Source organism: Dunckerocampus dactyliophorus, chromosome 10 (assembly GCF_027744805.1).
Source record: "Dunckerocampus dactyliophorus isolate RoL2022-P2 chromosome 10, RoL_Ddac_1.1, whole genome shotgun sequence".
Lineage (NCBI taxonomy): Eukaryota > Metazoa > Chordata > Actinopteri > Syngnathiformes > Syngnathidae > Dunckerocampus > Dunckerocampus dactyliophorus.
The window spans coordinates 26,670,338-26,694,623 of record NC_072828.1 but is presented as its reverse complement, the minus strand read 5'-3'; the positions used below and the strand labels follow the sequence as shown (position 1 = coordinate 26,694,623).

The 24,286-nt window shown below is 42.7% G+C and overlaps 1 protein-coding gene across 1 annotated transcript in view; it reads left to right on the top strand.

Annotated features, from left to right (window-relative positions):
- Positions 1 to 200: 200 nt before the first annotated feature.
- nr5a2 (nuclear receptor subfamily 5, group A, member 2) overlaps positions 201 to 24,286 on the top strand; it is a 67,069-nt gene continuing 42,983 nt past the window's right edge. The window contains exons 1-4 of the mRNA XM_054788796.1: positions 201 to 712; positions 2,786 to 2,904; positions 5,947 to 6,088; positions 13,943 to 14,655. Coding sequence (XP_054644771.1) covers positions 631 to 712; positions 2,786 to 2,904; positions 5,947 to 6,088; positions 13,943 to 14,655 — 1,056 coding nt within the window. The 5' untranslated portion in view covers positions 201 to 630. The remainder of the gene's footprint in view (positions 713 to 2,785; positions 2,905 to 5,946; positions 6,089 to 13,942; positions 14,656 to 24,286) is intronic.

Genomic DNA, 24,286 nt, shown 5'->3' with positions numbered 1-24,286 from the left:
TTAAACGTCCACCACGAACGGCATCTAACAGCTGAGATTTTGGAGCGCTTCAACCTGCAGGCTTTGAGGCGAGGTTTCCCGGTCTACTGACCTGATTGGACACGGGGGCTACGACGTCAGAGGACCGCACGAGTCCAGGATTGGAGGGAGGGGAGTAAACAAAGCGGCGAGCAGGAGGAGGAGGAGGAGGAGGAGGAAGAGCGCTTCCCACATCTCCAGACAGTCCGGCTTGACGCGCCGAGTCTGACTTTACGCACAAGAGAGGGCTCAGACTTTGCGGTGAAGGCTTAAAGTCACACCACTTTTATTGGTTTAAGCGCATTTGGAGCGGCCACAAGGAAACTTATTTCGTGTTGCAAAACACGTCTTTCTCGCTTCCCAACTAACAGAACAGGCGAATGAGTCTAGCCTCTGTTTTTTTTGTGCGTAATATGAGTGTTTGTTTTTTTTTAGTTCAAAAATGACATTTTGATATTTGTGGTTAATTTCCTCGGCAACCAAGGAAGATCGACAACTTCCACGTCCAATAATTGGAGGACAGACAGGGACACAAAGTCAGACACAGCTCCAAAAGACTGCCGAGTGTCTCCCATCCGAGTGTCCCGCTGAGCTGAGGCCGGCGGTGCTGACATGCTGCCCAAAGTCGAGACGGACTCGCTGGTACTCTCTCGATCGTATGGGGAACAGGGACACATGCCAAGGAACTTGCACGGTAAGAACTGGCACCCCTTTCACGAGCTAACAACAGCACAAATGATTTGGTTGTTTTTTTGAAGGATCAGTTGATTTTGTGCAAAGCGCATTCCTGCGGATGTCAGGTTGGCTGTCAAACTGATTTTTCGTGAAGAATAAATTGGGGTTTGCAGATTTATCTCTGACGTTTCGCGCCTTGTTTTTTATTCAGATGGACTTTTAAAAGTGCAGATTTGTGATCGCACATTTTATTTTAGCTCTGCTTGGTGGACGTCTGACTTCTGGCTGCGTAAAAACCATCCAGGTGTTTCACGTCACCAACCTTCAGCTCCGTCAGCGTTTTAAACCCAAAATGCTATCTCATAATAAAGCATTGAACTTCACTTCAGGATGTTTTAATTTGGTGATTTTATCCTTACATTTTGCACAAATTAAAAGGTGGTCCTAATTTTACTGCAGGGAAATATGAAAAATAACTTAGCTGATATTCCATACGTTGCGTGCATCGTGCAAGATGCACTGGAATATAAAATTTAAAAAAAAACATGATGTTTTAATTCTAATTGTATTTTTACAGCATGATCGGCAGTATTTTTTAGATCAAAATATCCCTGCAACGTTCATCTTCAGACCACTTAAATTGCTTTTAAATGAATTGAAATTGCAAGAGAAATAAGCGAGTCATTTGCCCACATTTCGAATTTTATTGCTGCGCTGACAAAAAAAAGGCAACACGTTTTACAAGACAGAAACTGAAGCTGTGCCACCAAACTGCCAAGATAAACTCCACGCTGCATATTTAAATATGGATGCATATATTGATTCCATTTCACATAAGCAGGCAATGAGGTCGCACTATAGTTTATGAGATGCTGATAACAGAGCCATAAGACTCCCTCTCAAGTAAAGGAGTGTCTTGTTGGGGGGGGGATTGGGGGGGTCGTTGGTTACTTATCTGCTTTTTTACACACGCAGTAAAAACAAGGTAGCTCGGGACACTTTTTTTTTATTGGGGGCATTATTATTTTTATTCTCTAAATGCAAGATTCTTAGAGGAATGCAATCATTTCTGCATTCGAAAGGCAATTTAGCCATTTTTATTCTTTTGGTTTATTGGCTGAGAAACGGCTACATTTGGTATTTGTTATTTACGTGTACAGAGCAGCTTTATTTCTTCTGCATGGATGCGCACATACGCGATGGTTACAGTCTGTTCCTGTGCAGCGGAAAATTCAAAAATGAGAAAAGGCCCTGCAAAATGTGAAAGCGTGTTAAAACTGCATTTCATTCCGCGTCTCCACGCAAAATACCCCAGCAAGGCAGTGCAACCTGTTGCTCACAGCATCAGAGGGAGGTGTTAACAACCCCTTTAATTATTATTACGCGATTACGTTTTTTTTTTTTTTTTTATCAAAAAAAGGGGGCAAAAATGCTGGCGCTGAGGCCTCGACGAGACGCCCCGAAAGGCAAAACAAAATTAACACCAATCTTTCCGCTTTTAGGGCTCCTTTTTTCCTGTTTGATCCCAGCTGCTTTTATGATCCAAGCCGTAAATGCTTTTGCAACTGCTGTAAATGTCATTCTGACTCTTTGCTGAATGATATCACGCATGCAACCACTTCTAATGAGCGAGGTAAATAATAAAACAATAGGAAAATAAATAACGCTGGAATTTATTTGTGGTTTTGGTGTCAAAATGAAACCGCCTTTCTGTTCGTGAAAGGTTGAATCTGCATTGCAGCCATTAAAAAAAACTCACACTGGAGCGTAAAATGCCAAATCATATCAAACGAAAGAAGCCGTCAGCATGGCGAGGGGTTAAGACAGGGAATGACCACGTTGGTTGTTGGTCTGCTTGCCTGCAGAGATGAGCGCTTGTCTGTGGGCGGCAACTCTAATATCTCTCTTTACCCCAGCGAGCCCAACGTGGGTGCATCGCATATTTAGCAGGCTTGACTTCCACAGTCTTCACTTTTGCTCCACTCTTTTTGGCCTTCTGCGTTGCACTAGTCTGCAAATTGAATAGGGGCTGCATTGTAATAATAGCCCCCCCTTCTCTCTCTCTCTCTCAATGTGCATGCGTCCCTTGCAGCCCCTCAAATCAAAATGATGGACTACTCCTATGACGAAGACCTGGACGAGATGTGTCCCGTGTGTGGAGACAAGGTGTCAGGATATCACTACGGACTCCTCACCTGTGAGAGCTGCAAGGTTAGTGGGCGCATTTTCCATCATGCATCCAGTGGAAAATCTCCACAGAGCAAAAATGCTGTGTGTGTGTATGTGTGTGTGTGTGTCATTTTTGCCTATAACGTGGCCCCAGTGTGTGTGTGTGTGTCTCCAAAAATTCAATGTTTTTTTTTTTTTAACTGTATATTCATTCTGTGTACAGAATTGCATTTTTATGGTTCTGTTCTTTTCTTCAAAGACTGTAAACGTATTTCTCCCAAGTTTGGGAAGTTTTTTTGCACGGTACAGAGGAAGAAAGTTAAATTTGTTGGACAAAGAGCACAACTTTGCTGCCAGTGTCACACAAAACAATTTTGGAATGCATGCCGGATCAAATGAAATGAGAGTGTTGACTCTCATAACCGTGTGTCATTTAATTGAATGGTATTTATTGAAAACCACGTTTTATTATTGCGATTTTAGTTTGCGGTGGCTGCGCTACACTAACGATTATTTTCTTAGTTGATTAATCTGAAGCTTGTTGCTTCGATTAATCGAGTGATCGGCGAGGCCCGAGACGGACCAGATAAATAAGAACCAAACACAAACTGTTCCATGTTTGGTCTGCAACATATCAGAAAGGAGGCAAAAATGTTGATCACTGTTTTCCAAAGTCAGAGCTGATGTGTTTGAATATCTTGGTTTGCCTAAAACACAAAAGATAATAAGTAGATAATACTGTAGATAATAAATAGACAATAGGTAATAAATAGATAATAGATCATAAATAGATAATGGATAATAACGATAATGGACAATAAATAGGGCTGCTTTGATGGATGTGTAGGGACATTTAAAAATGGTCACAGGCTAAAATCAGAGAATCAAAAAGCGAATACCAAAATACCAAAATAGTTGTCGATTAACTGGGTAATCGATTAATCATCGATTCACTGATTAATTGTTGCAGCTCTAGGCAGCTTCTAATGTACTGGCCACCAAAACAGTGCAGTTGCAATGAACAAACATGCATTGTTGCATCAACCTCATCCTTAATAAAGCCGTATTGGCTTTGCGGTGGCCGTTATCTCCCTCTCCTGAGTGTGTGAGTGTGTGTGCAACTTTCATCACAAGTTCATTAACGGCACAGCAGCCGTCTGAATGGGAAAGGCTTCCCATACAAAAGTTAATAACGAGGTGCCTGCAAAGCAAACCGCTTTGAATTTGAGCTCCATCAGCAAGCTTTTTGTCCCATTTCCTGTCCTCATGCAGACATTACCAAGGTAAATGTCTCTGTGTTAGTACACGTTGTAGTAAAAGAAGAAAAAAAAACACAGTATTGATGCTGTGGCACACATTTCTTGCCTATGCGGTCATTATTCAAAGCAGATGTTATAGATTGGATTCCGTATTGTAACCTTGAGATGCTATAAGTACTTGCTTGGAGGGAGACGTCGGTGGCATCTGTGAAGCTTCTCAGCCTCAACGCGCCCTCACGGCTTTCAGTCTGCATGCATGCGGGGTGCAGATGAAGAGGTGTTCTTTCAAACGCCGCCTGTCCTTGTTGAAACATTAATAATATTGATATTTACCTGCAGCCGGCCATTGATTCGCTCGATAAAGCAGGCTATACCTGATTATTAATGGCGCCGCAATTGTCGGGCTTTCTCGTGCTAAAATCCCGTTATCTCCCACAAAAGTGCACGTTGAGTCAACACGGTAGCACTTCATTCATGCTGACAAGCACGCTCAGAAGGAGGCCAGTGTGAGACGGCACACAAGTGCTTCAAACTGCAAGGAGCTTGCAGAAAGGTCAAGGTCACGGCGCAAAACCAACACGGGCAAAGCAAATGAAGTTGAAGTTTAGAGCTACAACTTACAGGGGAGGCATTTTTAAAGTAAAGCAACCACACTTGTATGGTTACGAATGAGATTCCGGAATACAAATTGACATCCAATTTTCTCACGTTCTCATGTTCTAAACTTCCGCTGCTCTGCTTCTTCCTACTCCTTTTCGGACACTTGGAATTGTAACATGACGCATTCACTGTAACCTGTACGCACGGTTGAAATAAATGAAACCATAACCATGTAGCCTTTCCAATGAGGATCTTTGATGCGCGAGGAAGGAAGAGAATAATAAATAATAATAATAATAATAATAATGCTTGTTCTTGCTTGAAAGTGATATTTTCTTGAATATGCCGCTGCTTTTTACTGGAGCCAATTTCAAAGAGTTTGCTGCATACCTGCCAACCCTCCCGTTTTCCCTGGGAAACTCCCGTATTTTGCCCTTCTTTCCTGTGGCCCTCCGGTCGAAATAGTTTCTGCAGGCGACAATGGCAACATTAGCCACGCCTGTGCCACAGCAATCTGCAAGGTCATTTGTACTAAGGGGAGGAATTGCTCCTATTTCCCAGAAACTATCCCGTATTTCCAAATGCAAATGTTGACAGGTGTGGTTTGGTGTAGATATTTCGGTATACCGTATTTTATATGTATTTTTGGATGGATATTTCAGCACTTGTTATTTTTTGATGCAGATTGTCAATTAAATGTGTGCCAGGTAAAATATTGACAGCAGCGGTTTCTTTTCATTTCATTTTTGAAAAGACCAGGTTGAAACAAACTCCTCCTAGGTTATGGATCTAGAATACATTACTCCCTCCGTCCTCACTGCTTCTGCCAATAATTAATTCCATGTTGCTAGTCGGAATCTCTGTAATTCCGGATCTGGGAATTATGGAAATTGTGTATTGGATTTTTTTTTGTGCCCGTGTGCTGAAGTCTTTTCATGACTAAGTGGAAAGTTGGAAAGATGATTTCCTTTCAAAGTTGAAGGGACCAGATTATGAATGGCAATTTTTATTTTAATTTTGGAATGTCAGTACAGTTGTCACATGTGATTTAATAAACTTTTTATTTGTTACAAGCACCCTATATTCATTTTTTTATTAACCATGCGATATAGCTGTGCCTGTGTGTGTGTGTGCGTGTGTACACTCAGTGTGTGTGTGAATGGGTGCATTACCATCAAATGGCTGGGGTCAAGCGGGTTGACATGTTAATTGGTTCCCTCCGCAGGGCTTCTTCAAGCGCACGGTCCAGAACAACAAGCGCTACACATGTATAGAGAACCAGAGTTGCCAGATTGACAAGACCCAGAGGAAGCGCTGCCCATACTGCCGCTTTCAAAAGTGCCTCACTGTCGGCATGAAGCTGGAAGGTAAGCGACGCACTCACATTTAGAACATCTCAGCTGCCAAAGTGACTTGGAACTGCATGTTTTCTTACTCGTGTATTTGTCACGTGCTTCCTTCTCAATCTCTATGTGTGTGTTCTTGCTCTTCTTATTTGTGCTAAACATGCAGGTTTCCTTACAGGAAGCACAACTGCACACAGCCTTTATGTCAAAATGAAGGAAATCATTCCTGCTTTTACTGTGTAATAATTTCTTTATTACAGAGTTGGTACACTTTTTTGCAGCCGTGCCAAACTGCACTGCATCACATTGGGGGGCCACACCTGTCAACCCTCCCGTTTTCCCTGGAAACTCCCGTGTTTTGCCTTTTCTCCTCTGCCGCCCTCCCGTTTAAGCGGTTTGCCAAAAATTTCCCGTGCCTCAACTTTGTGCAGATGGCAGTAAGGTATCTGCTCCGCCACGCTCACAATTTTTCTTGCGACGACGGGAGGAATTTCCCATAGTTTCCCTTAAATTCCCTTATTTTCCTCAAAATGTCCCTTATTTTCAAAAGCAATTGATGGTATGCTTGGCTGTTTCTAATATTTCATATATTTAAGCCAGAGCTCTTCAAAGTGCGGCCCCGGGGCCATGTTCAGTTAAATTGGCCCACAGCACATTGTAGAAATAAAAGCAAAAAAGAGAAAAATAGAGGAAAAAGATCAAATGTAAAGTGAAGAAGCTGAAATGGTGATCCTAATAAGTAATAATAACACAAAGCTTTGTCTTTACATATATACAGTACTTTTTTTGTTGTTGTTGCCTTTTCATAACTTTGAAAAATACCTAAAAAATGTCAAAGTGGCCGTCCACATCTTTTGATTTTCAGGATGAGGCCCTCTGTGCAAAAAGATTTAAACTTACTAGCACAGTAATAACACTAAACCAGTACTTCTCTTACAGTGGCAACCAAAACCAAACATTACTGTCATGTATCTTTTGATGCAGCTCGTATTGGAATCATTGCAGGTGTACCCAATGTTGTGGGCGACTCAGACATATTTAAACACTGATTTGACTTTGTTCCCAGTAGTAATCCATTTGCAGTAAAATGACACAATGAAGCGGGTTTATATAAGAAACCACTCCATAAAACAAGTCATCTAAAAGTTGTGCACATCTGCAGAAGTGAAAAGGCAAGCAAGCGGCATTGCATTCTTTGCTAAGCATCATATACTTTTCAAGATATGTTGCCTGTTTGCAATTACCGATGCTCAACAGCGGAGGGAAAAAATGATTGCATGGAAGAGGTTTTTTACGTCCACATAGGTGTTTTATAAACTTTTAGCGACGTACTTTTCAAATGACAATTTTGTCATTTTCCATGAAATCACAGTTGAACGCGGCTCAACAGAGCCCATTCATGCTTTGGCATGAAATGTATTATTCCATGATAGTTTTCAATGGGAAGAAATGGAGATGTCCACAAAAGCGCATTAGAACGTTAAATACCTCCTCTGACAATAAAACGACCTGCAAATAAATGTATATACATGAAGAGATGACCACTAGAAACGTTTCTGTTAACATGTGAAATGAAATCCCTCTTTCTACCACCGTGTTGAAAACTAGCAATGCTTATTAGTATTTTAGATGGGGGTCAGAGGGAGTTTGGGGGTATCTGGTAGCCGCTATGCACTTAAACCCTGCCAGACAGGGAATAAAAAATACAAAACTTGGCATGAGGGCAAGAATGGTAATGATGATACTTTTGGCCGGCCAGTTCTGGGCCTCTTTGTTTAATTTGAATGCGGCTCAGAAGCCCGCTCAAACCCAGCTATGTGGAATAGTGACAGGATGACAGGGGCAAGAAATATTCCTCCTGTTCAAAGATAATATTGAAAAACACTTTTTGTTTGGTTTTACTCACTAATTCCATCCCATACCTTGACCTAGAGGTCACTTTGCAACAATTGTAAAACAAGATTTTAATTATTTAACAGAGAACCAAGTGTTGCTGATATGTTATTCATTTGGTTATAGTGAATTATAAATTTACAGTCCCGAAGCGCCTTAAAGAACCACAAAGAGTGTGGGAGAAAAGTAAAGCAAACAAACCCAAAAAAAAACTGCTTAACTAAAATCTTTCCGGAGGCTTTTCCCTTCTATCTGCCATGCGAGGTGTAATTAATCGGTCTTAATTGTGAATGGCCGCTGGGCAGAATGTCCCAGCCTGTCATTTTCCAGTGGGTGGTGTTTGGTTTGCTTGGCGGCAGATTTCAGCTCGGGGGCACGATGGGCCCTCCGGCACCCTGTCAGGGGCTAGAAGCTCTGGTGGCCGACTCCTGCCACAACCAGTAAAGCACTGCTCTTATACAGGAAGGCTGACACTACTTGCCACACACACACACACACACACACACACACACACACGCACACGCACACACGCATACACGCACACCAATCTCCCGAGCTAATGCACGTATTCATGAAAAGAGCAAAGGTGTTCAGACGGCCACGGGCGAGAGAATCTACCGTTGGATCAAAAATACTGAAAGAGATTTGTGCTTTTCTTCATGGCATGATGCAGCCGCTTGTAGCGATATGTGAAATGAGCAACAGCCAAACGCATGACAGTTTATTTTGGTTCCATCATGTTTGTTGATTTTTGACAGTTTGGGTTGTCTGCTCTGTTTCCAGTTCTTTGCAAAATAAGTCTTCCAAAGTACAATTTTTGGGGGATAAAAATGTAAAAATGTTTTTTCTGTGCACAGCGATGCAATTGTGTCAAGATGTATCGACAAAAAACTAGCAATAATAATAATAATAGTACATTTTGGCAATCTCAAAGTGCTACAGAGTAAAAAAAAAAATAACTAAAACAAAGCAGGAGTATAGTATAAAATAAAACTAATAAAATTAAAACTAAACCTATACACGATATTTAAAAGAATGTTTTTTTTTTTTTTTTAAAGAGGGGTTTTTAGGTCTCTTTTAAAAACCTCTACAGTCTGTGGGGCCCTTAGGAGGTCAGGGAGGGCATTCCACAGCCTTGGAGCCGTAGCGGAGAAGGCTCGGTCACCCATGGTGCTGAGCTTAGTTGTGGGGACTTGAAGGGTGTTTTTGGTTGTAGACCGGAGGGTGCATAAGGAAGTCTGGGGGGTGAGGAGTTCCTTGAGATAGTGGGGGGCATGTCCATGAATGCACTGATGGGTGAGGAGGGAGACCTTGTATTTAATCAGTTTCAGTCAGTCAGTCAGAAAAGTGCTCCTGTAAATTCGATGTATAAGCCGCTACTTTTTTCTTAAACTTTGAACCTACTACTAATTGTTTACTCAACGTAACAGTCTGACTCACGGTGTCATCTTACTGAGAACATTAACTTCATCACAGAGCAAATTAACAACCCAAAAATATACCTCAGAAATATACAAACATATACCAATACTGATGCAATGACGTCAGCCTCCCTCTGGGCTCTGTGCTCCGGGCTCCTTTGACTCCCTCTGCAATGCTATCCATCTAGGTTGCTTGTCTTCCAATGAACTGCCTTTCTGGCAGTAATGCAGTATGGGTAGGTGTAAAATAGCTGATATTTGTTATTTTGATATCTCGTATTAGTACATGCTTGTATATTTCGTAGGTACCTTTTGCGTGTTAAGTTGCTGCGTGATGAGTTTAATGTTGTTTGTAATATGAGTCAGACTGTTATATTGAGTAATGACCTCCTGCAATTTCCAATGGGTTGATGAGGTTGTCGTGAGTTTTTTCACAGCTCATGATTGGCTCCTGTCAAATACAGAGCTGCCTGGTGCTCACGTATTCGTGTTCGCCACAATATGTTATTTTATGAAGTGGACACGTGCGACTTATACACCGGAATTTACGGTAGTCTAGGGTCAGTTGTTATTGGGTCGCCATTTGTGTGTGCAAGTTATGGAAGTTATTTTGTTGATTGTCAAGAAAGCACACGTACAGTAAATTGATAACAAGCTTTTTGATCAATGTTTGTCGAAATTAGTGTTGGGAGCAACAGCGTTAAAAATAACGCCGTTATTGTTACCATGTCAAACGTTACAACACCGTTAACGACAGTGCAATGTGGCGCGTTATTCTGACCCTAACACGTCAATAACAGCACTCACTTCCAACATCTCCAACTTGCACAGCCACACAACACTTCCTCATTGTCCAGCAATCACACTCGAGGTGCATTCGGGGACATCAGCACTCCAAACAACACAACACAAAACACAAGCAGGTCGTTCCATGAAGCATTGATGTGGTAAACTCTCACTGGTGCGTGCCAGATATTTGAATGTTACTTTCCCCGGTAACTAATTACATTTATGAAGCAGTAATTCTGCTACTAATTCAATTACTTTTTGGGAAAGTACCTAGTAACTAGAACTGATTACTTTTTTAAAAGTCATTTGCCCAACACTTGTAATCAATTCCTGGGCGATGAAGAAAAACCCAATTTTTAATTTAAGGCTTGAGTTGAGGTAGTATAGTAAGTTAATATAGATTGGCCTATTATTTATCATTTACTGAAGCTAAACCCAAATAACGCTTTTTTTGGTTTTGATAAACGCTGTAAATTGCCCCAATCCCATGACTGCTTTGAAATTACGACCAAATATAGATTTTGGTGAGGGAGTGTCCATGTGTGTGCAATGTTTTTGGAATAGGCCACAACAGAGGATTGTTTGACTTCTATAAACCGACACCCCGACTAAATGCTCATATGAATACATACAGCACACTCTGCGGACAGAGAAGAATATGCTTTTTTGCCACACAAATACACTGGGCTCTTGTTCTGCAATGTTGCGTCTTTGCCAGAGTTGAGTCAAACGAAAGAAGCCAGCAGTGTTTCAAACCATTAACAATCGAGCTGATGAAGCATGCTACATCCGAGTAGCCCCCACTGGTGGGATATTCTAGAAGTTACCTTGATTATATGCTTCACTGATCTGCCTAATGTCTCCTTCACTTAGTGGATCGCCCTAAAGATGCAGTATGGCTGTGGGCTGCTGTGGAGGCTTAATACTTATGTGTTGCTAAATTAATACTTCTTACAGTGTCTAAAACTAAAAACTACATTGTGTAGGAAAACCTAATAAAGCGTATTTTTGATTCTATTTAAACCACATGCAAAGCCATCCATCTGGATTAGTGATATCGCCAACAGAATGTGAATATATTCCGATGTAATTTACCATCTTTCCATCAACCTTTTTTATCTCCATCGTTCTCACTTTGATTTGTCACCCATCAGCCGGTGGCGGAAGCCAGGCAGCTGTCCCATTACTTATGCATAGGTATCATAGGTATTCATGTGTGTGCGCGGGATAGGGCTCATCGCCGGCCAGGGGCCGGGGCCCCGACATGACAAACAGGGTGTCAGCAAGGCTCTGCAGGAACCATTAATATGCTGGCGACCGACAGGGATGCTCACCTGCGTGCACTTAATATTCCTGTATATTAAACTACCATAAATCAGAGGACATAAACACTGAGGGCTGTGTGCATGCGTGTCGGCATGTTTGTGTGTTTAGGGAGTGTGTGAGTGGAAAAGGTTATTTGTGTGTATGATAACGCTTGTTTGCTTTACATGCTACCTTTAGTGATGAATAATATACAGCAGGGCTGCAAACAACCATTATTTTCTTAGTCAATTAATCTGAAGTTTGCTGTTTTTATTAATCAAGTAATCAGTTAGGCCCTAGATCAGGGGTCGGCAACCCGTGGCTCCAGAGCCACATGCTCTTTGTTTATTTTTTTTAACACGAGTGGGCAACATGCACATTTTTGAAAAGAGTTAAAAAAAAAATCTCTTATAAGCTATAATATCTATAAGGTGATGTTTTGCGGGCTATTGTTCTTTATTGGGCGAGGGGGCAAAATGGCTCTTGATAGTAAAGGTTGCCGACCTCTGCCCTACACTGACTAAATCAATATGAACCAAACAAAAACAGTTTGTGGTTTGGTGCACAACCTATCAGAGAAGAGGCAAAAATGTCGATCACTGTTTTCCAACTCAAAGCTGATGTGTGTGGATACCTTGTTTTGCCTAAAAGACAAAGAGAATAGGTCTGCTTTCATGGATGACTAAGGAAATGAAAACATATTTTACATGTGAGTGGCAGAAATCAGAGGATATTTACATTTTGAAATAAAAAAAAGAAATACCAAAATAGTTGTCAATGAAATGGATAATCGATTAATCATCAATTAATTGATTAATTGTTGCAGCTCTACTATACAGTACAGTAGATTTGGTCAGTTTGTGAATTATTTTTACTGACACCCTCCCTCATCCTACTATACACACTCGTTACATATATGTGTTACATTTTTATGTGTATGTGTGCTGGTATTGGTGACCATAAAGCAACACAACCTAATCTTTATTTTCATAATGGGTGGCTGCAAGAAGGCTATCTGAGCCTCATTTGTCTCCCAGTAAAACCAGCTATAGGTTTCCTGGCTCATTAATTGCAACATTGTGGCCCAACCATTAATACTTTAAATGACCCTACTCTAACGATTAAATGGATACATTTGTCACAGGCCCTGATTGATCAATACTAATTACTTGGTTATAATCCCTGGCAGTAGACGTTCCAGTGTCTTGAGACAGTTGTGTGTCAGTAAGCGTTATTCGCTCTGTATGCACTACAAACTCTTTGAGGTGTCAGAATTCATGCTCCCATCTCTGTCTGTGATCAAGTGCATTGAGCGTATCAGAGGGTGTCAGCATGTGGGTGTGTGTCTTAGCTCCTTTCTCGCTCCAATCAGTGACAGACACTTTTCTAGCGGAGGTCATTAAAATCGCTCCCAAGGCAGCTTTGGAGTGTATGTCAAGGGGGTGGGAGGGGAGCACATCCATTCCAGTCCTCCACGCCCAATCTTTAGTAGTCCTCAAGTGTTCTTTTACTCATCTATTAAGACATTACGAACTGGAGTCGACCTCCCACCAAGTCACCATGGTATCCCAGGAATCAACATCTAAAATACGGGGGCAAGACTTATTCTACAGAATAATGCCGGATTACTTTAGTACTGTGGTGAGGTTTTCTGTTGTAGCCCCAGATGTCTATTTGCTCTGCACGGTGGTCAGAGTAAAGGGTGATTAAGTATGAATAATTAACTCCAACACCCCCCAACTGGGAGACAGCAGCGGAGTTTCGCCTTGGTGGCAGTCAGCCAGATCACACGCGGCCCCCGTAGCAGTCCTCCGTGTAACCATCTCGTTCATTAGAAATACCAACTGTACATACACAGTGTGATCCTCGCCACGGGATCTTGCGTGAGGGTGGCATGGGGGAGAATCCATATGCTAATTTCCAGCCTCTAGTTTTTGTCTATCCCGATCCAGTTTTGAAGCTTTTACATATCATTAATTAGTAAGACGTTATTAACAAGATATCTTCATGTTTCTGGCAATGTGTTTTTCATTTGGATATTCATTTGTGTGAACCACAAGCACAGTGATGCAGAGAGGTTTGTGTCATTGGTCAATGAGTAACTTCACTATCTGTTAGACCTGTGCGCTTTCAGAGTCAACAATGTCAAGTATAATCGCTGCAGGAACACCTTTGCCCTACATAGGAATTCCAAAAGTTGAATGTCCTTCCATAACACTGTCCATTTTTTACTTGATCTGAGTCTGAGTCTGAGTCTGAGTCTGAGTCCTACCTCAACACAAAACTACCAATATGTTGCCTTGAATTCACAGGGTTAGGAGTTACAGTTTGGATCATTCCTAACTTTCCTTACTGAAATCAATCAATTTGATACTAATTTCACTGCACTACTTCTGTGCGAAACTATCAAACTCTTATGGTGATTACTTAATGGGGTTCCTTCTTTTGTATCATTCTGTCTTTTTAGCTGTGCGAGCAGATCGCATGCGAGGAGGACGCAACAAGTTTGGCCCAATGTACAAACGTGACCGGGCCCTAAAGCAACAGAAGAAGGCGCTGATTCGAGCTAACGGACTGAAAATCGAGGCCATGACCCAGGTGATGCAGGCTGTGCCCACCGACCTCACCATCTCATCAGCCATTCAGAACATCCACTCAGCTGCCTCCAAGGGCCTTCCACTCAGCCACCACGCTGGCCACCACACCAGTCACCACCATCACCATCACCATCACCATCATGCCACTGCCCTACCCCCCACAGACTATGACCGCAGCCCGTTCGTTACTTCGCCTGTCAGCATGGCAATGCCGCCGCATGCAGGCAGCTTGCAGGGCTATCAAACGGCCTACGGACACTTCCAAGGCACACGCACCATTAAGTCCGAGTACCCAGACCCGTACACCAGCTCCCCAGAGTCCATCATGGGCTACGCCTACGCCGATGCCTACCAGTCAGGCTCGCCACCCAGTTTCCCCCACCTGATCGTAGAGCTGCTCAAGTGCGAACCGGACGAGCCACAGATCCAAGCAAAGATCCTAGCCTACCTCCAGCAGGAGCAGGCCAGCCGAGGCAAGCACGAGAAACTCAACACCTTTGGACTCATGTGCAAGATGGCTGACCAGACACTCTTCTCCATCGTGGAATGGGCTCGCAGCAGCATCTTCTTCCGTGAACTCAAGGTGGGTGTGCATGGTCTTGTGACAGTAAAAAAACGCCAACATATTGTCAGATTGTATATACTGTCTTATAAGGGTGTCCCGATACAGCTTTTTCACTTCCGACATGACGTCGATATGGAAGCCTTGAGTATTGGCTGGTACGGATATCAAGCCGATATCAGCACGAATCAAACATACTTTTATTACATATTTTGCAGTGTGGAACATTTGAAAAGGCTTGACCAACAACCGTCAGCAACAGTAGGTATTTACTAGCTACCATCAGAGGCTGGTCATTGAGCACGATACAGTAAATTGGCCTCTTTTCTGTTCTAGCTAATGAGATTTTGCCATCTCGTGGGATTTTCTCACGCTTTGCAAATGTTTCGGACAGTGTTGGTTGTTTGAGGGTCCAGACCTTTGGTTCTTCATTTCCGTGGTCGTGCGGAAATCCTCAAATGTGCGGTTGGTCGTATTAAACTACTCCGGTTCTGTGTCACCACAGGAAACTTGTGCATGACAAGTTTTGCACATGCTGTTGTGATCTAGGCAGAAGTGCTGGAAGTCTGGAATGGACTGATTTTATCGGAGTGCTTATATCAGAGATTTTAGATACAGGCCGATATAATCCAATACTCGTTTTCTTTCATTGGAAATCAATATTGGATCGGGACACCCCTATGGGCTATGGGATAGTTTTATCAGTCAGTAGTTTGTAGTTGTAATATTTTGGTTCTACTTATTTGGAATTCCTCTAAGGACCACAACTTGTCAACATTGTGTCTTTTTACAACAGACAGTTGTCAGCACAGTCCATGAACATTCCTTCAATCACTCAATCCTAGACATGCCTTTTATCCACTTCTTATATGCCACGGCTCAACACCAATGCATGAATTCACTGGGCTGCCTACTGTCCTAATGACTGATCAAAAATTCAGCAGCCAGTCATACGTTTCCCTAACATGACACATTTTGGCTATGGGCTGTGAAAACTCCAGGTCCTTTTTCAAGGGGTCATAGTCTGGGTGATTTATCTGCCCATGAGTGATTCTCCTGATCTGACTGTGCACACTGTGATGATGTATCACTGGTTAGCATATTGACTGAAGATACATCTGTCTGTTCTATTGTTGCCATCAGTACTGCATTTATGACCACATACTTCACTGCTTGTACTGCATAATAGGAAGCTGCAATCCGTTCAATGCTTATGCTCCAAACTTCACCTACTCTCTTGAGGAATACTAATTGGATTGTTGGGATTTCTGTATGAATTCTGTCTCCTGTCTGCCAGGGGCCTTGTTCATCAGTACAATACACTGCACCTTAAAAGCCACTTGACAACACAGAAGCATTTAAGTCTATCAGAAAGCCACTGAATACGTTTGAATGTACCTCATGTCTGTATGATGATCAGACTTCATTAGGTCGGCACGGACACTTTCATTGCAAATAAACTACAGCAGCTCTTCCTATTGATCTGAACCATCTCCAATATGACAACATCTGCCAAGATCACAACATATTTATTTGCAGTTACCAATGCAACCACATCAGATTTATTAGTCCCGAACAGGTTGACACAAAATCAGTGAGGACACAAACCTTATTAATACACTTTTCAAGGGCATTATTCAACAAAGAGCCCAAAGGAGGAATTCAAGTGCGCACATAAAAGCGGGTTTGCTGTCTCCCTGAGTGAAGGTTAATATTCAGAGCAACACGGTGTCGCTCTGCTGATGTTCTGTGCTTCAACTGTTTTTATTCTTGTTGTCTCAACCTTTTGTCTGGCATAGCACATTGCCAAAGGCTCAGCTGCATATTGATGGGCTGGGGCCAGTTATAAAATTACCTCCACGTATTACATATAATTTTATTTTCGGATGAGGAAAATAACCAGTGTATTACATGTATTATTATTATTATTATTATTTAAAGGGAGACAATTACAAAGTCCTTGAAAACATATGTTGACATTTAGCATGCGTCGTGTCGCCACTATTGACATTTTTTGAGATTTCCATTTGCATTCAGCTGGGACGCAGGGACCTCACTGACACACACACACACGCTAGTTGCCAGGTGTGTGTGTCTTTTCTTTGTCCATTAATTTTGAATGAACATTTCACACACCCTTAATCTAATTCAATTACCACAACCACTTGTGTTTGCCGCTCCCTGATTAGCTGCGGAATGTGATGTCATTATGTTCCTCTAATGACTACATATTACTGGAGCTTAATAGCAACTGAGTCGTGTTTCTGTTACAAAATTAGGGAACGGCCTCAGCTCAAAAGAGGACAATCCTGAGCTGGACACCCAAAAACTCTCCTTTTTGTGTGGTAGGCGGGGAATAATTCATCTATGTGACAGGAATAATTGTAGAATAGCGCAGTGCCTAATTTTGTGGAGAGCAATCTAAACTCAAGAGGGATTGAAAAAAAAAGTGTTTCAGTGTCGTGATGCTGAAGCGCAGTTCACGATTTGGACCATTTTTACTATTCAATTCAATTCAATTCAATGTTATTTATATAATTCAGAATAGAACTTATCTCAAGGCACTTTCCACACGGAGGAGGTGGATAACCACACTCCTCATACATTAAAGCAAATTGACTGAACCCCACATGACGATGGCAAGGGAAAACTCCCTCTAGGGAAGAAGACTCGAACAGAATCCAGGCCCTGTGGGACAGCCGTCTGTCCCTCAATCTCAACCCAACCAGGCCAGACAGAGTAGAGAGACGGATGGTAGCATAGAGGGGTTTCAACCCTGCTGTTTTTGGTTAGTTGCTAATAGAGCTGCAACAATTAATTGATGAATCGGTGATTAATCGATTATCCAATTAATCAACAACTATTTTCGTATTCGATTAATCATTTCTGATTTCAGCCTCTCAAATGTGAGTACTTTTACATTTACTTGGTCATCCATGAAAGCGTTTCACACACATCAGCTTTGACTCAAACACATCATTTTTGCCTCTTTTGCGATATGTTGCCGACCAAACCACTAACTGTTTGTGTTTGGTTCATACCAATGTGGGTCTAACTGATTATCCAATTAATTGAAACAGGAAGCTTCAGGTCAATCGACTAAGAAAGTAATCGTTAGTTGGCGCCCCAGTTGCTGAATTTAAGTATTTTCTTTTCATGTTTGGTAATTCTATTGAATGCATGTGCTGTGTTTTGTTGTACAGTTAGACCAAAGCGTGATCTTTGCTTCCTCCACTGGCTGGATGAGTGTGAGTGTGTGTGTGTGTGTGTCCGTTGTCACAATGTTATTATTGTAAAACAGAAATATGCCCCTTTTTACAGTATAAGCGACAGACAAACTTTGAAATGAATTCAGCACTCATCCTTTTTAAAGTCCTTGCATGGATGTGACTCCATCTGTTTGTAAATGTGAGGTCGGGCCGCGGACCACAAAGACAGGAAGCAGGGTAGAATTAAAAGTTTGTCACAGGAGAGGTGTGGAGCTTTAGGGAACTATAAATACACTTTCATCTCTCTCTCTCTCACACACACACACACACACACAAACTCACAAACGAAGACACGGCACTCACACATTACGGGTTCACTATTTTTAGCACAGTAAGAACAAAAGAATGTCTTTGGTAATCGAGCCAAGCTCAGGGGGTGTGTGCGAGATATCTGCCAAAACAAGTGTTTAAAGATTTAGTTTCCATAAGTTTGCCTCCGTCACGGGACTCGGACACATTTAGCCATTAGCGGGACCTTTTGAAGATCCCTCCCGTGTTCGCTTCCAGTGTGGCACGTGGCGTCTTCTTCTTCTGGGAGGGAGACATTACGGTGGTGGTGCTCATCCTGAGCTCAGGCTTTAATGTACTCACCACTGCACTGATGTCATGTCAAGCGTTGTGATGCAATCCTGACCACTTGCCTGCTTACTTACTGCTCGCAATGTTAGGTCAAAATACACGCATACGTACATTTTTCACAAATTAAAAACTGAAACAAAAGGGCTGTTTGATAATAATTACAGCTCAGAAAAGGTATTCATTGTTTATTTGTTGTTTATTTACAATTTGCAGTGGTTACGTGAATATTTAGGTTACTGAGCATTGTTATCGTTTAAATGTTTGCATTGTGCAAGTGTAGCTAGTGTCGTACGGAACAAACTAATCTGGTATATTTCTTGTTTAACGCCCATGTCGACAATTTTGCAGAACATGTTTTAATATATGTGGAGGAATAACAATATAATATAAATAATATATATGAATGAATAATATATAAAAATATTTATTAATCCTTTCATTTTCTATGATGCTATTAATAATAATAATTATTATTATATGTATAAAGCATGATTATTTAAAAATGCACAAGCCTCTGGTTATGCTTTCATTTGTACTTATTTGTTTATTGGCGCTATTGGACGACACACATTTGAATGGCTTCGCTTTCCCATTGTGATACGCATGTTTTCAGTTACAGTAATTAGTCGAAATAGAACTCACTTATAAACTAAATAAAAAGGTCACACAAGTCTTGGGCTTTTCCAATAAACAACCTCTACTTTGCCACACTTTGCGTTGGTTTATTGTCAGTGTGACTCATAGTTGCCACACTCTCTCCTCCATTGTTCCAGCAATATGGGATGGCTGGCCCGACTCCCACAACAAACACAATGGGAGGGAGATTGGGACTATTGATGATTCATATGTTTACGTCTCACCTTCCTAACTCAATTCCCTTTTCAACACACGTCCCCGTTCCCCCTTTCCTTTCCACACCCTTTAATAAAGAGGATGTGTGTCTCATTTCGGAACGACATGCGCTTTTGTGTGCCTTTTCAACACACACACACACACAAACACACACACACCAGTTTTCCCGCCAGCCAGGTAATTACTGGAAAACACATGAGGAAATTTGTAGAAATTATTCCTTTATCGCATGCACATCTGCGTATTCATTTTCCAGATTCCCCCAGAGAATATTTCCTTGTCATTCCATATTTCGTAATAGTCGTGGCATCTTAATAATCTTGTCTCTTAGTTGTTTTTTTTAGCTGTATCAGTCTAATGATGACATAACCAATTGAGTGGCATGCCACAGAAGCTGTCGTGTGTAAATACGGTGTAACCATATCCGTATATTTAGTCCATCAACCTGATAGAAGCGGAGGAGGGATGGAAACGCCTGGGACATTTCCAAATGTGGCTTCGCTGTTTGTTTTAGTCATTTAGGGACAGCTTTTGCATGGATCCAGACACTTCTTTTTCGCTTTTTTTCTATGGCTTTTTTTTTCTCTGCATGAAGCAGGAATTGCAAAAGCAGAGCAGAGGCCCATTAAGTTGAGGAGGAACTGTATTAGAAGTCTGGTTCCCTGGGAAAGCTCCCAGCTGAGATGCGGCGGCCATATTGGATAAACAGATGGCTGGGGAGAGGAGAGATCAGGCGAAAAGAGGTGAAACAAAGAGGGGAGATGAGAGGGGACGCAAATAGATAAGGAATGTGGCGGGAGCGCAGCGACAGTGAAGAAAAGGGGGGAACAAAATTGAGCAGCAGTGGGTAGAAGAGGTGAAGTTACGCAGACAGATTACAAAAATAGGAGAGCGGGACAAAAGGTAAACGGAAAAACTATTCCAGCTAAATACCTTGTTCAGGGTCATGAGGAGCTGGAGGCCATCCCGGCGCCTCGTCACCCTCCATCTTGACTTGGTGGCCAGTCAATCGCAGGGCACATGTAGAGACAGACGACCATTCACACTCGCATTACATCATCACCGTCCATCCGTCCATCCGTCCATGTTCTATGCCGCTTGTCCTCACTCGGGTCTCACTGGCGCGTGCTGGAGCTTATGCAGGCATCATCACCATGGGACCGGCAAATCAGCACCTCTTTCCAAACACAGTATAATATTATCAATTCACTTAGCATGTTAATGGAAAAGCTCATTTCTTTAGATCAGAAAAAAACAGGAAGTCACACCACCTGCCATTCTAGAGTTTTGGAATGGTTATGAAAATAAAAAAAATAATAATAATAATACAAAAATCAAAACTATTCCTTCATGAATGAATCAGAAATATACAGTCATGTTCATACAAACATGCATATCCAAAATATATTATCTAGGTGTTATTGTTAATGAAATATTGGTCTGAAAATGAGGTTGCAACTAAAATTCAAAAGATCCAGCTGCAGAAAATTTCCTCAAGCAAACCCCCCCCATGTATCTATTACTCCTCCGTGTCTCTTGCACCGCTTTTCTCCTCTTTCGTTGGTCTCTGTATTTAAAGTCGCAATGTTCAGCGCACGGAATGCAGATTTGATTGGCTGAGGGATGGCTTAACTCGCATGCAATAAGTCGGTCAATTTCCTGATCTGATCAACCAGCACAGTAAACTCAAAATACAAGTGCACCATCAAAACTTAAAACACTTAATAACTTCTCGGCTATCGGACCGTATAAGACGCCGTCTGGGTCCGGACTCAGATCGGGGCCCACCAGGTGATTTGGGGAAAAAACAAATTTCATATGCGCCTACGACGCCTGAGAATTCTAAAAATGAAAACAAAAAAAAAGCAAAGGGGGTTGTGTAATGTTGCCCACTCTCCCAGACTGTAGAACACCCCTTCACATATTCTCCATCAAAACATGAATATTTAATGCAAATTTACTGACTCAGCATAGCCTGGTTAGACTGCACTGTCTTCCTATCATCTACCACACACACACACACACACACACGCACACACACGCACACACACACATATTGACATGCTTTTCAGACGGGGGGTATCATCACAATCCTAGTAAGTACTCATGTTTCCCTGCAAACCCAATACCTGAATGGAAATTAACAAGCTGTTAAGGCCTGATATGTGAAATTAAGGGCATGGAACATTTATAACCATAGACACACACACACACACACACACACACACACACACACACACACACACACACAGCCAGAAAGCCTTATGCTGCAATGTCAGTCTTGTCACAGAGGTCAACAGCCCCCCCACACCATCCCAGACACCCTAACCCTGACAAACTGCGAGCATGATGGGGTCGGCGGACGCGTACGTTTGGCAGAGATTTGTAACTGTGGCCGTGCTCCACTGGATTTGAATGATTATTCTGCAGGTTGCACAGCATCCCCCAATACGCTGTGCCCTCGCCACAACGGCGTACAGAAAGATGGAGCGGCAAAGAGGGACAGAACCCTGTAAGAGACATGAGAGTGAACGTGTGCGGATGAGAGGGAAAGAAAGACGATGTGGCGATGAAGATGAGGGAAGCGGCAGAAAGGGATGAGACGAGAGGTGGAAGGGGAGAGCATGAAGGGGCGCCCATGATGCACTGCTGGAGAAGGATGGGATGAAAGTCAAGAGGGAAATGAGGAAGAGAGGAAGGTGAAGGGAGCAGGGGAGGGGGTTAAATGGGAAGATGAACAAGAGGCAGCGACCAAGGGCAGGAGGAGGAGGAGGGGGGGGCACGGTGAAGGACAGCAGGGGGGGTGAAAAGAGGACCAGTAGGTGGGGTTGGATGTGGGGGGTGTCAAAAGGGGTTGGGGCGGGGGGAACAGGTGGAAGGTTAATGGTCCTGGAGCGACTCCACCAGACGCTCATGGGCTTGATATATGGCGGCGGGGACCGGCACGGGGCGTAGGCTTTCAAAGATATATTATTTCATTTGAGGAGCAGCACCATTCGGGCCGACAACCCCTCACCCCCGCTTCTAGCAGCGCAGCCCCCCCCCCATCCTAGCATTTGTCCAGTGATAGATGACAGCCCCCCCACCACACACACCATACTACATGAACGCTTGTACAGTACACCCCTCCACGCACACACTAACATCCGAGGAGCGTTGTCTAAATCGCCACTAAATTCAACATTTTTCCTCCCTCGCCCACACCTCCTCCTCCTCCCCTCTGCATGCAGGTCCTACAGCTCCATGTGTGGTGCTATTTTAGTGGTAACAATATCTGTTTGATCAGTCGCGCTGGGAAGGAACAGGAGTTTGGGGCTACTTTTATACGAGGTGGTTGGGGAGGTTCACATAGGCCTCCTTTCATTCATAAATTATGGACCAGGCAGGACCATCAAGCTATCTTTTTCATAAATACTGTAAAACAAGCCTTATTGTTTATCACTACGAGGACAAACAGGAGTAAGTGGATTTAGGGGGTTGTTTTGAGGAAGCAGACATAACGTATGGCTACAGGTGGATCCTGAATGTATCCATGCTTTTCCCAGCAGAGGAAGCGCGTGCGTACGTTTGTGTGCAACATGACAAGATGGCAATTGCAGACATATGTTGTACCTGAGGTCCTCTGGGCTTTCATGCCCAGGATGCTTTAGATGTTTAAAGTGCGGACAACTCAAAAAGTGAACTTCCTCCTCAGCTCCCCTGACGGTTGTCGACGCAGCCTTCCCAAATACTGTAACGGTCCCGTAGCTCCGACCACTGGGGACCGCAGGGGGTCGGAAGGAAGAGCAGGGAACTTGTTAAAAGGGAAAGATTTAAGTCGGACCATCCCGGAGGAGGCGACAGGAGGTTAACATGAGCAAAGTCTGCTCATGTACTTGTTGCTTTGATGAGGGATGAAAGTATGTCATTAAAAGTATAGAGTTCCGCTAAATGACTCAACTGTATTTCCTCTTCCTCCTCTCTCCATTACCTTTTATATCTTCATTGTTTTCACGTGTAACTAACACCCTTCTCCTTCAGAGCAGGTGCAAAGTAAACACAGAGTACCTGTTGTGTACGAATGATTACCTTGTGGCATTTCAATACAATAATGCAGTTTTGATTGACTGGCCATGGGTCGGTATGAGATTCTGATGGTATGATAACCTTAGCAAAATTATACCAGCTTCACGGTATTATAATTACAGCTCTAAATGTCTTCATTTAAAAGAAGGGAAAAAAACTTTTCTGTTGAACAGTTATTTTTAAACAATATAGTAGAACATGACGGAAGTGAGGCCACATGGTGGCTCAGTGGTTAGCATGTTGGCCACACAGTCAGGAGACTCTCCGCACATCGCTGTGTGGAGTTTGCATGTTTTCCCGCAACCCTAGTGAGAATAAGCAGCACAGAATTGGGTGTATTTAAAATGAATAACAAGTAAAGGAATTATTTCTCAATAATAAATGAATTGCGGTGACCAACAACATACTTTAGTTAAGACGTTCACCGGTTTCACTTCCGTATCCGGGTCATGTGATTGTTGAAGCAACTGTTGCTAAATGGAGAGGAAACAGTTCATACCACTTATCCTCGAACCTTGTCTCGTTCTGAATCACATCTCCACTTTTGGTGACCCTCAACGTGAGTAAAATGTCGAGCAACAAAGCGGGGGCTGTACCGGTGCCGCTCAATGCTAACGAGGCAGCTAACGTCCAACATTTGGCAACACAAACCATGCCCGTGATTTCAATGCATCGAAAGCCAGTTCCGACCGTGAGGAATAACAGAGGACGTGACAAAGTACTTCCATGTCGTGGCTGCGCTGGACCTCCACTTTCTCTCATACGGCAAGAACGGTATCATGGAAAAGTTAGTGGTTTTGAAACAATGACTATTTGATCCCGTGGTATACCCTGAAACTGTTAACCGGCCCGTGCCTACTGACATGATGTGGCAGCGAGACCACCGA